This window comes from Panicum hallii, chromosome 8, assembly GCF_002211085.1.
Source record: "Panicum hallii strain FIL2 chromosome 8, PHallii_v3.1, whole genome shotgun sequence".
In the NCBI taxonomy this organism is placed as follows: domain Eukaryota; kingdom Viridiplantae; phylum Streptophyta; class Magnoliopsida; order Poales; family Poaceae; genus Panicum; species Panicum hallii.
Window position 1 is genome coordinate 38,913,329 of NC_038049.1, and position 13,721 is coordinate 38,927,049.

General features: G+C 45.2%; 1 protein-coding gene across 1 annotated transcript; it reads right to left on the minus strand.

Moving 5' to 3' along the window:
• Positions 1-5,470: 5,470 nt before the first annotated feature.
• Positions 5,471-6,028, minus strand: LOC112902145 (CASP-like protein 4D1). The gene is made up of 2 exons (XM_025971075.1): positions 5,631-6,028; positions 5,471-5,591 (listed from the first exon to the last, which is right to left on the minus strand). The coding sequence occupies exons 1-2, from the start codon at positions 6,026-6,028 to the stop codon at positions 5,471-5,473; spliced, it is 519 nt and encodes a 172-aa protein (XP_025826860.1).
• Between the last annotated feature and the right edge of the window lie 7,693 nt (positions 6,029-13,721).

Genomic DNA, 13,721 nt, shown 5'->3' on the forward strand with positions numbered 1-13,721 from the left:
CTTTTCTCACCTTCTTAGGCCCAAGCCTAATGGGTATCCTATCCATCCAGATCTGTACCATAATTATATATATCCATATTATCTGATCCGATATCTGATATCCATTGGCTGATCCCTTCTTATATTCCTATCTAGCATCCAAGAAAACTGCTTAAATTCATATCTAATATCGAAAATGCAAATCAAACCTAACATCTTAATTAATTAGTAAGGTCGTGATGGTCCAATTCCTATATATAATTGTACAGTTTTGTGGGGTTTTTTTCAAACGTCTGGATTGCACTCTTTTGTGGATTCTTTTTTCAAACGCTAGGATTGCACTTTTCATAGGATGCTAATAGTCCTACGCATATTCAGAGTAAAAGATCTTATTTAGTTAGCGACGTGTTGATTCAAGGGGCAGATCCATGCCAGCCAGGTCACCCATTGTGCCTCGCAGCCACAACACAATAGAAAAAAACAAGGTATTTAGCATCTATGTAGTTAGGCAATTTGGTAGCTTCCAAATGAATCATACAACATTCTCTCCTTAGTGAAACATTATCAATATTTCTTTAAGCATGTGCAATACCCAGTGCACCATTTGTATGCATGGAGTAGAACGAAAAAACTGGACAGGCATCACTAGGTAATAGAAAATCATGTTATTCTGTTTGCATCAAACAGATCGATGCACGCGCCAGCGCTACACTGCTTGTTGTGGGAAGCAGCACTTCCATGGATAGCGATGATCACCACGTCGTCTGAAGCAGAAGGCCTTGGCAGTCTTGAAGCCCTTGGATTCGCAAGCTCTGATGCATTGTTTAGGCATGGCCACTCAGGAAGCATTGCGGCGAGGATCCCTGTGGGCGGCTGTGGCCTGCAAATGCAGTGTAATTAATTAGAATCAAGCAATGAAGTTGGTTTGTTGGTTGGTTGGTTTGATTGGTTGAAAAAATAATGCAGAGTAAGTAGAGATCTACCGTTCCCAGCTAGACAGCATGGAGAGATTGATGACATGATCAAAAGAGCCAAAAGAAGGTCGGCGGTCATCAAGTATGTGATGCTTGTGGTACTGCTCTTGAGGAGTGCCATGAGGAAGAGAATGTTATTTCTCTTTTTCTTTTTGTTTTTCAAGGAGGGGAGGGCTACAAGTGTTTTGTTATCTGTTTTAGTGTGCAAGTGTTTATATAGACAGACGTCGTCCAATCTCAGCACAAACGTAATAACCTCTTGGAATTTGTGCCTTCTTCTACTAAGATTTTAATTTGTATGGAAAAAACTATGGTTTGCGAATATCCTCTTAGATGCAAATAAATAGTAGAACCACAAAATATCCAGCAAATATGTTGTTTGTCTATTTATCTATATCTATATCTTTATCTGTATTGTATAATAGTAATATTCTATGAGAAAATTCTCACGCCTACCAGAGAAAAGTATATATTTGGATGTCTATCTTCTCTCGTGACGCATGTCCTCTTGCACACTAATGTCTTAGTATCTTAACATCTTCTTAGACTCAAATAAATATCTGAGTATTCCATTTAGGCCATCTGCATGTTGTATTAGACCAGTCTCAGTGGGGTTTTACAAAAATTTTATAGGCATTAAATTTTGCTAATGTGGTAGGATCATCATGAGAAGAGAGAAGGTAGAGTTTCATGGGATGGGAGAGGAGTTTCATCCGTATGGCACTCATCCCACTACGGTCCTGATGTAATTTCGTCGGCTCAATTTCGTCGGCCAGATGTAATTTCGTCGGCTAAAATTAAACCGACGAAAATAGACCGTTTATTTCGTCGGCCAACACAGGCCGACAAAATTAGAACTTGTTTTTGTCGGTCCATTTAGGCTGACAAAAAAGTGCTCATATTTTCGTCGGCTAAGATCTGGCCGACGAAACAAATGGACCATTTTCGTCGGCCTACCCTAGGCCGATGAAAATAAGTCTAATTTCATCAGCCCGATGGGCCGACGAAATTAGAGGTATCCTAATACTCCGCCGTTCGAATCTCGTTCTACACGCCCCCACACGCACAGTCTTCTCTCCCCCGCAACCCCCCCCCCCCCCCCCGCCGCCATCAGGTGTACTGCAGACTCACATAAAAAACCTGGTCACAGTTCTATGAATCTGGACTGGAAAGTGTTTTTGTGCTAACTGAAATCCTTATTCAATTCAAATATTCATGGGTGATACTATTCAGGTCGTCAGATCTTTCCTTTTCTTTTGTACATCATCTGTCTATTAAAGAGCAATTAAAGAACTGATGATGACACTATCCTTCCATTTGGTTGAAAACTTAATGAAATCAGTTATAGAGACTATGACTGGACTGAACATTCCTAGTTGTGGTTGGTATAGGACAAAGTTTAAACGTTACATGCTGATATGATCTCTGGTCCAGCTCTACCTGATCCGAGACATGCATATATCTGCACCAAGCAAGCTGGGTCAGGCGTTCCCTACTCAGGTGTGCAACATCGTGATTCTGGCGACAGGCTAGGCGTTGTACAGGCAGAACAATCAAAGCTTGAGACGTCATCTAGCTACTTACACTTCCTCTGAGGTTTTGCTCTCATCTAACGATCAATATGCCATCTGAAAATTGCATGTTTTGAACAAAAAGAAATCTACCATTGACTTGTGAAGTTTGCACACTGCCGTTTGTCGTACTCCTATATATCTATAATGAAGTTTGTTGCACGCTGCATGTTTTAAACATCCCCTGTATACTGACGTCAGCATTTTTAGTTCTACCTTTGGATTTAATTCGATATGTTACTAACTAGCAATGCATTTCCAATTATGCTGATGGTTTGCTAGGCACCAGCTATGCCAATATTTTGAACCATGCTTGCAAATTTGTATTATTTTCCATTGAAATCCTATTGCATACATACTTTAACACTTGTTCAATTTTCCATGGAAGCATTAAAGCATTTGAAAGGAAAAGAAATGATTTGTGCAACATGAATGGGGCCTTGGGGGTGGGGAATAACATAAAATCGGGAGTTGGTTTTCTTTGTGCACTAAATGTGATCAGGGACCATCTGCTTGCCCATTGAGACATACTGCTAGCATGCTTGCATGTCATTTGGTCACACTTATTCCTGTTGCTATCTCTTATTCTTCTGACTTTTGCAATGTCAAATCTGAATTCTACCACAAGTAACGTACAATTGTATACCTAGATGGGCAGGACGATGGCCGCGTGGCGTTTACAAGGGAGTTTGACCAGTATGTACGTATCTTGTTTTGTCTCTCTCATGCATCAACATATATATATATAGCTTTCTCCTAAAACTAAAGTAACTTGCAGCAACAACAAATTAACCTATCTAACTGACGTGTATGATATTGATATCTTCTTTTTTTGATCTAGAACATCATTGGAACTGAGCAGCAGCCGTCGGACAGATCCATCAGGTCGACTACCTGCTCGGCAGCCTCTTCGAACAGCCACTTCTCCATCGGAGACAGTTCTGCGTCGTTCTGCGGCGGGGAGCTCTTCATGAAGCCGTTGAGGATTCCAGTATTCTCATCGACACAATTCAGTATTTTCGTCGGCCATAAAAGCCGACGAAAATACTTGATTATTTTCATCGGCTAGGTGGCCGACAATATGTCTTATTTTCGTCGGCTACCTGGGCCGATGAAAACGTGGATATATTTTCATCAGCCGTATTGGCCGACAAAAATACCATTATTTTCGTCGGCAACCGACGAAAAAGCACCTATTTTCGTCTATTTTATTCCGTCGGCCTAATTTCATCGGTTGGCCGACGAAAATAGCTATTTTCAACGGCTTTAGCCCTATTTTCATCAGTTTCTGGCCGACGAAATTACACTATTTTCCTGTAGTGTCCGGTTCAGTTATCAAGCTTTTAGCCTTAGTAACTGTGCAGTAAAACTTTACATTGAGACTCACCTTAGTTAATGGCAATTGTTGAAAATCCAAACCCTTGTGCATGGCAAATAACAGTGTAATTATGAGGGACAACCGAGCCTTTTTTCCCTTCTCCACGAATATCTACAAGATCTCCTAGGATCCCGTGTACTTTAGAATTGAGGGAGTACTAGGATTGTACATGTTGGCAATTAAATTACTTCCAACAGTAACTTAAAAATAAATATAAGATGATATATAATCAAAATATTCCCAAATTATATCAAATCGCTCACTCGCAATCTTATAAGATCAATAGGCACCACTATACATGTCCATCCATGTATGTCCGGAAAAGTTCAATTTACTCCCTTCACGTAGAGCCAAAGTCTAAATAACCTCCTAAACTATAACTTGGTTCAATTTACCCCCTAAACTATGCCATTTAGTTCATTTTACCTCATAATACAATTTGTCTTTTTGTTTCTCCATACACAAGTTGAATTTTAATTTCAAATTTTGCCGGGTAGGAGTGGACATCACAATGCATATTAAAAAAATAGTTATACTTTTTTCATCGTTAGTTTCATATAATTTTGAACTCCAACGATTAAATTATTATTAAATATCTAAATATCCTAACCTATCAAAATAATAATAAAAAATTATGATGTATTTTTTAATATATATTATGATGTGTACTATCATCTTGTAAAATTTCATCTTAAAACTCCACCTATGCATGGAGAAATGAAAAAGATAAATTGTATTAGGGGTTAATTTGAACCAAAGGGCATAGTTTGGAGGGTAACATGAACCAAACGATTTAGGGGGTTATTCGGAATTTGATTATAGTTGAGTGGAGTAATTTAGACTTTTTCGGTATATGTCCTAACATGTTTCACGTCATAGAGGAAAACAAAGATGGTTGTCACTCTTGTTGCCACATGGGCAGTACTCGATTCTACGGTTTGCAATTTTTTGTACATCTCTGAAATCGTTTACCAAAATTCACAGAAATTCTACTTAAAAAAGATTCCAATATAATTCTCATAAAAAGTTTAAACATACTTGATATGTTAGAATTCTTACAATGGTCACTTAAATATCTTCCTCTTTTTCTTAGTCACCATTCATGCTCTGGTTCCATGGTTGGCTTAGAATCTTCGGATGGAAGAGGTCCCCAAGGAGTGGGAACCGGCTTCATAATCCTAGGGAACAAAATGTTTCCAGCCGTACAAGATGCTTGTTGTGTTGGTGATGCTAAATTTTAATTAGCATATATAATCAAAATAAAATTCAAACTTTCTGTTCACATCTAGAATTACCTAATTTCATGAAATTTAGCCTATGCATTATGCTTTTTCTCTATCGATCTATCCCTGTCGGTTTGCCAACAAAAGTTATTTTTCTAGCGGCGGTACACGGGGAAATTTCCATGTCTAGTAGTGTTGTACCCGAAATGCAAAATATGAAAGGTAGGGTATCATATATCACAACGAAGTCAACGATGACAAAATTTCTCATCGCAGCCAGCTCTCTATCACGATACCAAACGAATTAATCCTCCTAATTAAAGCTACGCCGCACCATCGTCATCGTCACTTGACGAGCGAGTAGACGGAGAGCATGATCATGAGCGCCGTGCACGCGGCGGCCGCCAGCATGAGCCCCGCGGAGGCGTAGGCCAGGTCGAAGAACCTGTCCACGTCCCGGTGGAGCCTGTCGACCTCCGGCGAGCCGCCGGCGGCGCCGCGGAACACCACCCCGTCGAAGTAGCGCTTCACGTCGTGGGTGAAGCCGAGCCCCGCGGCGGCGCCCGCCGCCAGCAGCAGCGCGAAGGCCACGTCGGCGCAGACGATGAGGAGCAGCGCCACGTCGTCCTCGCTGCCGCTGCCGGCGACGAGCCGCTTCATCCAGGCGACGCTGGCAGCCGCGAACGGGAGGTGCAGCAGCGTGTAGGCGCACCCGACGACGGCCACGGCCAGGACGTAGCGGTAGGCGTGGACGTCCTTGAAGGTGAACCTCTGCGGCGGGTCGCTGTCGACCGTGAGCTTGTCGGCGGCGATGAGGGCGAGCGAGGCGGCGAGGAGGGCCAGGGTTAGGAGCCGGAGGATCAGGACGGCCGACGGCAGGGCAGTCGTCGTCCTGGACGCCATTGCTAACCACTAGATCGAGAGTCGAGACCACCAGGTTTTATAAACGGCGAAGCATGCGCTGCACTGCTGCAGCTTGCAGGGGGCAGCTGGGCTAGCTGCAGGCTTCCTTGTGCAGATCGCCATGGCTGTGTGCCGTCGTGTTCTTGGAGCTGGAAGACGGCCGCGACATTTGGCACGGGGATATGTTTACTGCTCGATCCAACGCGTATGTTGAACCGGTCACCTGTCCGTCTGTTTGTCGGCTCTTCTGTAACGACAGGACGACGACGAGGAAATCGATGAGGTTTTTCTAAGGGTGCTTTTGATTGGGAGCCAACTTAAATGGAATGGTTTCATTTCAATTTCTGAGAATGGAGCCGTTCTGTTCTACGTTTGGCAAGTAGAATGGAGCCGCTCCATTTTTTGTTTGGTTGGAGAGTGCGCTAGAGTAGAACCATTCTATTCTGTGTTTGGTTGGAGAATCAGGTGAGTACGGTCACCTTCTCTTTTGTTGGGGTGAGCATACCACCGGTTAAAATGCACCATAGCAAAAGTCAGTACCAACAATGAAGAAATGATGCCGGGGGGGGGGGGGGGGGGGGGGGGCTTTGGGTGGCCGCGCGCTCGACCGGGAGCTGGAGGCACGGGGGCTTCGGGCGGGCGGTGGACGGGAGGCGGCCCGCTTGGAGTCTGCCGGCGGGAGGGGGGAGGGGGGGGCGCTCTGGGCGGCCGCGCGCTCGCCAGGGGTCTTCGGGCGGGCGGTGGACGGGGGGCGGCCCGCCTGGAGTCCGCCGGGGGGGCCCTCTAGGCGCCCTGGAGTCCGCCGGCGAGGGGCCGCGGCAGATCCGCCGGCGGCGGGGGTGGGGGCCTTGGGCGGCCCGGGGTGGGGGGCGGTCACCTGGCAGGACGGCGTCGGGGGGTGAGCGCACGCTACTCTCGCGCGGGTGGGGGACGAGCGAGCGCTCGCGTCCGGCCGTTTTGGCGGAGCCAGCTCGTTCCGCATATTGGAGGCATATTCCCTTTCGGGAGCCGCTCCATCCCACTGTTCCTCAACCAAACACCGCTAAAAATGGAGCCGCTCCGTTCTATCTCCATCCATCCCACCAACCAAACACACCCTAAGTGAAAGCAAATGTTCTAAGTGAAATTACACCAAAACGTGATGTATATATGGGGCAAAATAATCCCAGAATTATCAGGCATGGCTCAATTTCATCCCTCAACTATCCGAACATTCAATTTAGTCCGTAAACTATCCAAATTGGTCCAATTACATCCTTCTGCCGATGTGGCACGCCATGGTGAATTGCCTCGTCAACATCCGGTCAGATTAGGATTCCAACTCGTATTGAAATGTCCAATCTACCCCTGGTTCTTGTTCTGTCCTTGTTCTTAACAGAACAGAGGAGACATATCGAGCCAGACCGCCCCCTCCCGTCAGGTCGCCGCCCCCTCCCACCTAGCACAGGTTGTCGCCCCTCACCACCCCCTCCCAACCAGCTCGACGACCCCTCCCAGCCAGCTCGCCGCCCCACCCTGGCCGCTTGCCTTGTGGGCATGCTAAGTACCTCCTTCCTGCATGTGAATGGGACCAACTACAGCATAAGATCGGGTACAGATCATGGTGGCATCTCAGCACAGTCCTGACCACCATCCCCTCCCTATGCTTATCAAATAGTCGTTCAAGCTGCAAAATCAATTGGCAAAATGGAACATTCTCATCACAAATTGAACCATTGTACCCTCAATTTCAATCAAATCGCAAGCACTAACCAAGAATCACAAACGCTTACCTTCGAATCAATGCCGACGAATTCCGAAAGATGAGCGCCCCATTGTCTGCGCCTCATCGAATGCGTGTGCTACTCTTCTCCTTGCTCGGGTTGAGCCTCCCCTTCGGCCTTGAGCAGATCCGCGAGGCATTGAAGGGGGTCGTGACTTGACTGGTTACAGCGACCATGATGGTGGCGGCGACCTACGAGGGCCAGCGAGCGGCTTGGATGGGGAAGGCGAGCAGCCAGGGTGGCGGCGCCGAGCTTGCTAGGAGGGGGCAGCGAGCTGGGGGGTGGTGAGTGGCGGCGACTTGCGCTAGCTGGGAGGAGCGGCGAGCTGGGAGGGAGGGAGCGGTCTGCCTCGATGCGTCTCCTCTGTTCAGAACAAGGACTAAGGGTAAATTGGACATTTCATATGAGTTGGAAGCCTAATCTGACCAGGTGCTGACAAGGCAATCCATTGTGACGTGCCACGTCAGCGGAAGGATGAAGTTGGACCGAATTGAATAGTTCAAGGATTTAATTGGACGTTTTGATAGTTGAGGGACAAAATCGAACCATGGGCGATAGTTCAAGGTTGAATTCGGCTATTTTACCTATCTATCTATCTATCTATATATATATATATATATATAACAGGAGAGCATATTACCCGACACTTAAAAAAAAGACCATGTCGTACCTATAACACTAGTTTTCCTCAATGGAAAAAAAATAATACAATGTACTATAGTGAACAGTACATGTGGCTACAAACTAAGCCAAAATAAAAAACAACAATTTCATGGTGCAACGAAAGGCAAAGACAGCCAAATAGGTAGAGACAAATGGAAGAATCGGTCTATGCATCCTTCCACAATTTTTTTATTCAGCTCAACGTATATGAAAATTCATACCCCACTTAAAAGTATATAGGTGTAAAAGTTGCAAGAGCAAGGGGATTGCGGGGCGGATTTCTTTATTTTTGCCACACACCAGTCTGTGCTGGTGGCTGGGATGCTACCCTCATATCATATGGAACTTGGTACAATGCCACGTTCCTCGAACCCGATTCTAAGATTTCAGGCCCGGGACGAGACTTAAACTAGGAACCTTTAATAATAATAATAGTAATAATAAATAGATAAATAATATATGTATAAAATAGTACCATTAAACACTCAAAGTACGAAAAATTATTAATATCAAGCAATCTATATAAGTTTCTTCTAACAATTGGACTCCTCTCTATGATTCGATAAACTTATTTGTTTGTTTTCTTCTTTTCCTTTTCTCGGTTCCAGATGGATATTGTTAGATGATATGATAGTGCTTTATGCTGAAATTAAAATAAAATAGATTAGCCATGAGTTAAAAATGGGAACATATACACTAATGTCTAAAAAAACTCCATGAAAATAGAACCTGGTAGCTCCTTATTTGCTGATTCCTGCACAAGAGTTTGGATAAATTGGATTGGCTGAATCCTGACCGGCTGACCCTCCCTATCTACTTGCTGATTTCTGCGCTACGTGGTAAAATAAAAATAAGAACGAGACAAGATTTATCAGTAAGTAACCAGTTGATCGGTGATAGATGTATGCCATCATGATTGATGGGAACGGTGATGGAATTGAAATAAACTAACGTGAATCGATGAACTTATATCTCGCGTGCATGCGTCCTGGCCTCCCTCCCGGCCGTCCGCCGTGTGTGGTGCCAACGTGTCGTGCCGTGGTTGCCGTCGGCCGTCGCGTAAGGTCATCTGCGGCGGCGCTTGCGGCTTGCCGCGCTTGTGCGCTCGGTGCTTCGCGAGTTCTCCGGCGGCGCGTGAGCGGGGGCACAAGGAAATGAATGACGATTGAAATTCTGGAAAAGTTAAGCGTTTCATCTGCCCTTGCGTGGCAACCGCGGAACTTGCGAACTTAACTTTGTACATGACTGCTTGGCTGCCAAATGCCTATACGTACTCTGTACGTATAGTTGGTGTGGGGCCCTTTGGAATTCAGGGTCGCCGCCCCTCTCGCCCCCTCCCGGGTCTGACGTCTCTCATCCTGAGAATGTTATTTTAAGAGATAAAAATCTAAAAATATTTTCATCCGCACCTTGTGAAAACTTTTGCTAAGTATTATACCATGTTATAGTTCCTCGGTCCTTGATCCCATCGATCCGGGAATTTGGTGACTATTTGACACCCCTCCCTACGTTTTTTCTATCTCCCTCGAGATGTGTATCTGTGATCAGACTTTTCAGGGCAGTCTGTTCAAGCCACTCACGAAAATCAACCACCTTCATGATAATCGGATATATTTCCTTTTAATCTACATCGAAATCTATATAATTGTCTGTGTATACATATATAAATATAATTGTTCCTCTTATGAATGCCATATATGTAGGCCCTGTAAATTTGCTTGTGTTGGCTTTGTATGTACTAACATAGAGTTTTCATCAATACATTTGTGATGTGTCTAGCTTCAGTGCAATCCTGGATTGGAGCAGCAAATGAAGATAAGCTATTAGGTGTCCCTTTCTTGTCAAAAGTGGTGTGTTAGAGCAACTCCAATGGTTAGCTAAAAAACTCCCTAAACATAAAATTAAGGAGTAATTAGAAAAAATATGACTCCAATGGTTCCTTAAATCTACTTGCTAAATTTATCAAGTCCCTACCTCACCCTACTTCATCGCTAAATGTGGGGAGCTGGTAGGGAGTCCCGAACCGCACTTCCGCGCCAAAATCCGTCGACTCGCGCCATATTTTTTCCCCTTTCGCGCCTTCTCTCTGCTTATCCGCTGCCGCCGAGCCCTCGTTCCCCATTCCTGCGCCGTCGTCCAGAGCCCTCCGTTCCTTCTTCGCCCCATGGTTCGCCGCTAGAGGAACCCGACGCCCTCAAGAAGCCGCCCGCCGCCCTCAAGAAGCCGGGTCGCCGCCCTCTGGAAGACCGCGGGCGGGCGGCCCCTCGACGTCCGGGCGCCGCCGTCCTCGGGAAGCCGTTCCTCCGTCGTAGCCACGCCTCCGCCCTCAAGAAGCAGCGCCACCGCCATCAAGAAGCCGCGCCGCCGCCCTCAGAAGCCGCGCCGCCGCCGTCTGGAAGGCCGCGCGCGGGCGGCCCCTCGACGTCGCGCGCCACCACCGCGACGCCCGCGGGAATCGCCCGCTTCGTCGCCAGGTCCCCCGCGCCGTCGCCGCCCACGCTTGACGAATCCTTCGGGTTCCTCTTCTCCCCCAAGCTCAACCCGCCCATCGACAACAAGGTGGTGCTCGCTCAATTTGATAATTACTCCAGCATGATTCTGTTCAATCTTGAATGAATGAAGTCGGGGCGCATCTGCATTGATTTGGATTCAACCTTATTAAGGACAAACCTAGTGTGAATTTGTGCCTGTACTGCTGCTGAAAAACAAGATACACATAGGTCCTTGAGACATTTCCTAGTAATTTGTTGCGCCTGTACTGCTGCCCCTGCGATGGCTATCTGAATTCATATGTACTAGCTATAGCTCGGTGCAATTCTGTTTAGTTGTCAACAATTGGTGTTACCAGCAGAATACCATTGTTTCTTCCTATTAGTTTATGTGATTATGGTTCTATATCATTGATGTTTAAGTTTAGAACTCTTGAAGCTCAGAGCCAAGTTCCCTGATGTGGGTTTACTTGTGATGCTGAATTGGAAGCCGTGGCCATTTCTCTGCCATTTAATTGTGTAGTTCTGACCAGATTGAACAGAGTGCATGATACTAGTTAGCAATAAAATGAGTTACTCATACCTGTAAGATACTCATACCTTTGTTTAAAAAACAGGAATGGAAGGAGGTGATGGATACTTCACCAACTTGTTGAATGACGGCCAGTATGATGCAGGTTTCGAAGACTATGGGACTATACCAATTGGGTCGCAGCAGTCACCACCCGAAAACGAGATCAATCTCACATCAAAGGCACCTCAGAAGCAAAAAGGGAAAAACTTTAGTGTGGATGAAGATAGGCTTCTTGTTTCAGCATGGTTAAATGTTAGTACGGATCCAACACAAGGGACAAATCAAACCAAAGATACGTTCTGGAGAAGAATCCATCGATACTATGATAGCAATAGAGGACCTTTACCAGATCGTAATCAAAATTCCTTGCTGCATCGTTGGAGTTCTATCAATGATGCTGTTAGCAAGTTTTGTGCTTGTATATCCCAGATAAACAATAGAAACCAGAGCGGAATGACTATTCATGACAGGGTAACAAACACTACTACATCTAACATTGTGCACTAATATCCTACTATTCCGATTAACGTGTCTCTATTATATGCAGGTAGAGGAGGCTGAGAAGCTTTTCAAGTCCCTAGACACCCACAACAAGTCTTTTCAGTTTAGGCACTGTTGGCTCCAGCTTAGAAATAAGCCAAAATGGCATGAGAAACAACAGCTAGCAGCAGCTGCAAAAAACAGCCATAGAAAGCGAAAGGAAGCAAAGAATACAAGTCCGGGATTAGTTGATCCTACTACTCCGGATGGCAATCAGGATGCTCCTGCTGAGACTAGCCCTCCACAAACAGATCTGCCACGAAGAACAATTGGTAAGAAGATGGCAAAAGAGATGCGTAGAGGGGGTATGGATGCATATTCAGATGCGTTGGACACTCTATGGGCAAAGAAGAGAGAGGCTGATGCAGAAAAGGAGCTAAAGAGAGATGACAGATTTGCAAAAGCGTATGCTCTTGATAAAGAGAGGCTTGAGCTGGAACAAAAGAAGCTTGCAATTGAAGAACAAAAGTATACAAATGAGCAAAAGAGACTTGAGCAAGAGAAAGAGCGCCTTGACAATGAGGCAAACAATCTTTACTTGAAGCGTATTGCAGAACAACAGAGAATAATGAGTATGGATCTTAGTGCTATGAGTGACATGCAAAGACAGTACTATATATGCTTGCAGGCTGAGATCGTTGCACGTCGGATGAATTAGAAGTCTCTTTTTTATTTGTAGTTAGTTTTAAAGTGGTACACAACTTTATTGTGCTACACAATATTAAAAGCTGCTGGTTCTGTCATAGATGTAAAGTTTATTTCAACCTTCCCTGCATTTCACAAAAATATTCCTAACTTTCTATAGCTGTTCCATTCTGTGTCTTGATGTGTGCTCCCCTCGCGAACATGGTGAGGCAATGGGATTTTGTCTCTTCAACAATGTAGCTGTTGCAGCAAGTTATTTCTTGAATGAGAGAGTCTGTACCTGAAACTTCCATTGCAGCCACATTGCAGCCTCCAATGGGATTCAATTATTTCTTGAATGAGAGGCAATGGGAAGAAAGAAATGCTGCCGATGTCCATTGAATAGATTGAAATTCTGTCCGTTGAGGCAGTACCGTCCATTTGAGTAAATAAATAAATAGAAGACACTAAACAAATAGGTTCTCAAATAGTTCTCATGATATGTTATACTCATGACACGACAAATAACTTATAATTGAGTAAACAAAGAACTAAATATAAAGGTCCGGATGGTGTTGCCACAGATGCTCCACTAGATCTTCTTGAAGTTGATGGTGAGTTTCCTTGTTTTAATTTTCAAGTGGTTCTCAATAAATTCATCGAAATCTGCCGTATGCTCATGTGAGGGCTCAACACAATCTCCTCCGTCGTCAAAGCGTTCGTCAGGATCCAGTATTCCCTCATCATCGACAATCATATTATGCATGATAATACAAGCTGTAATAATTTCGCTCAGCGTCTTATCGTCCCAAAACCGAGCTGGCCCTCGAATTATAGCAAAACGGGACTGCAACACCCCAAAAGCTCGTTCCACAGCTGCCCAAGCCAAGGTCGCGTCTCGCGATTAACAGTGCCCAAGCCAAGGTCGCGTCTCGCGTCTCACGACGGCGATAGGTTTAGGCGGCATGGATGACGCTGCGAGGTACCTAGCACAATGTATTGCATGAAGAGATATTGGGCCAGGGAAAAATAGGCCCATT

Bases quoted from the DNA above. Each gene is read 5' to 3' on its own strand.
- LOC112902145 (XM_025971075.1), bottom strand. From the start codon at position 6,028: ATGGCGTCCAGGACGACGACTGCCCTGCCGTCGGCCGTCCTGATCCTC. The intron at 5,592-5,630 runs GTTCCGCGGCGC...GGAGGTCGACAG, and splicing joins CGCTACTTCGACGGGGTGGT to GCTCCACCGGGACGTGGACA.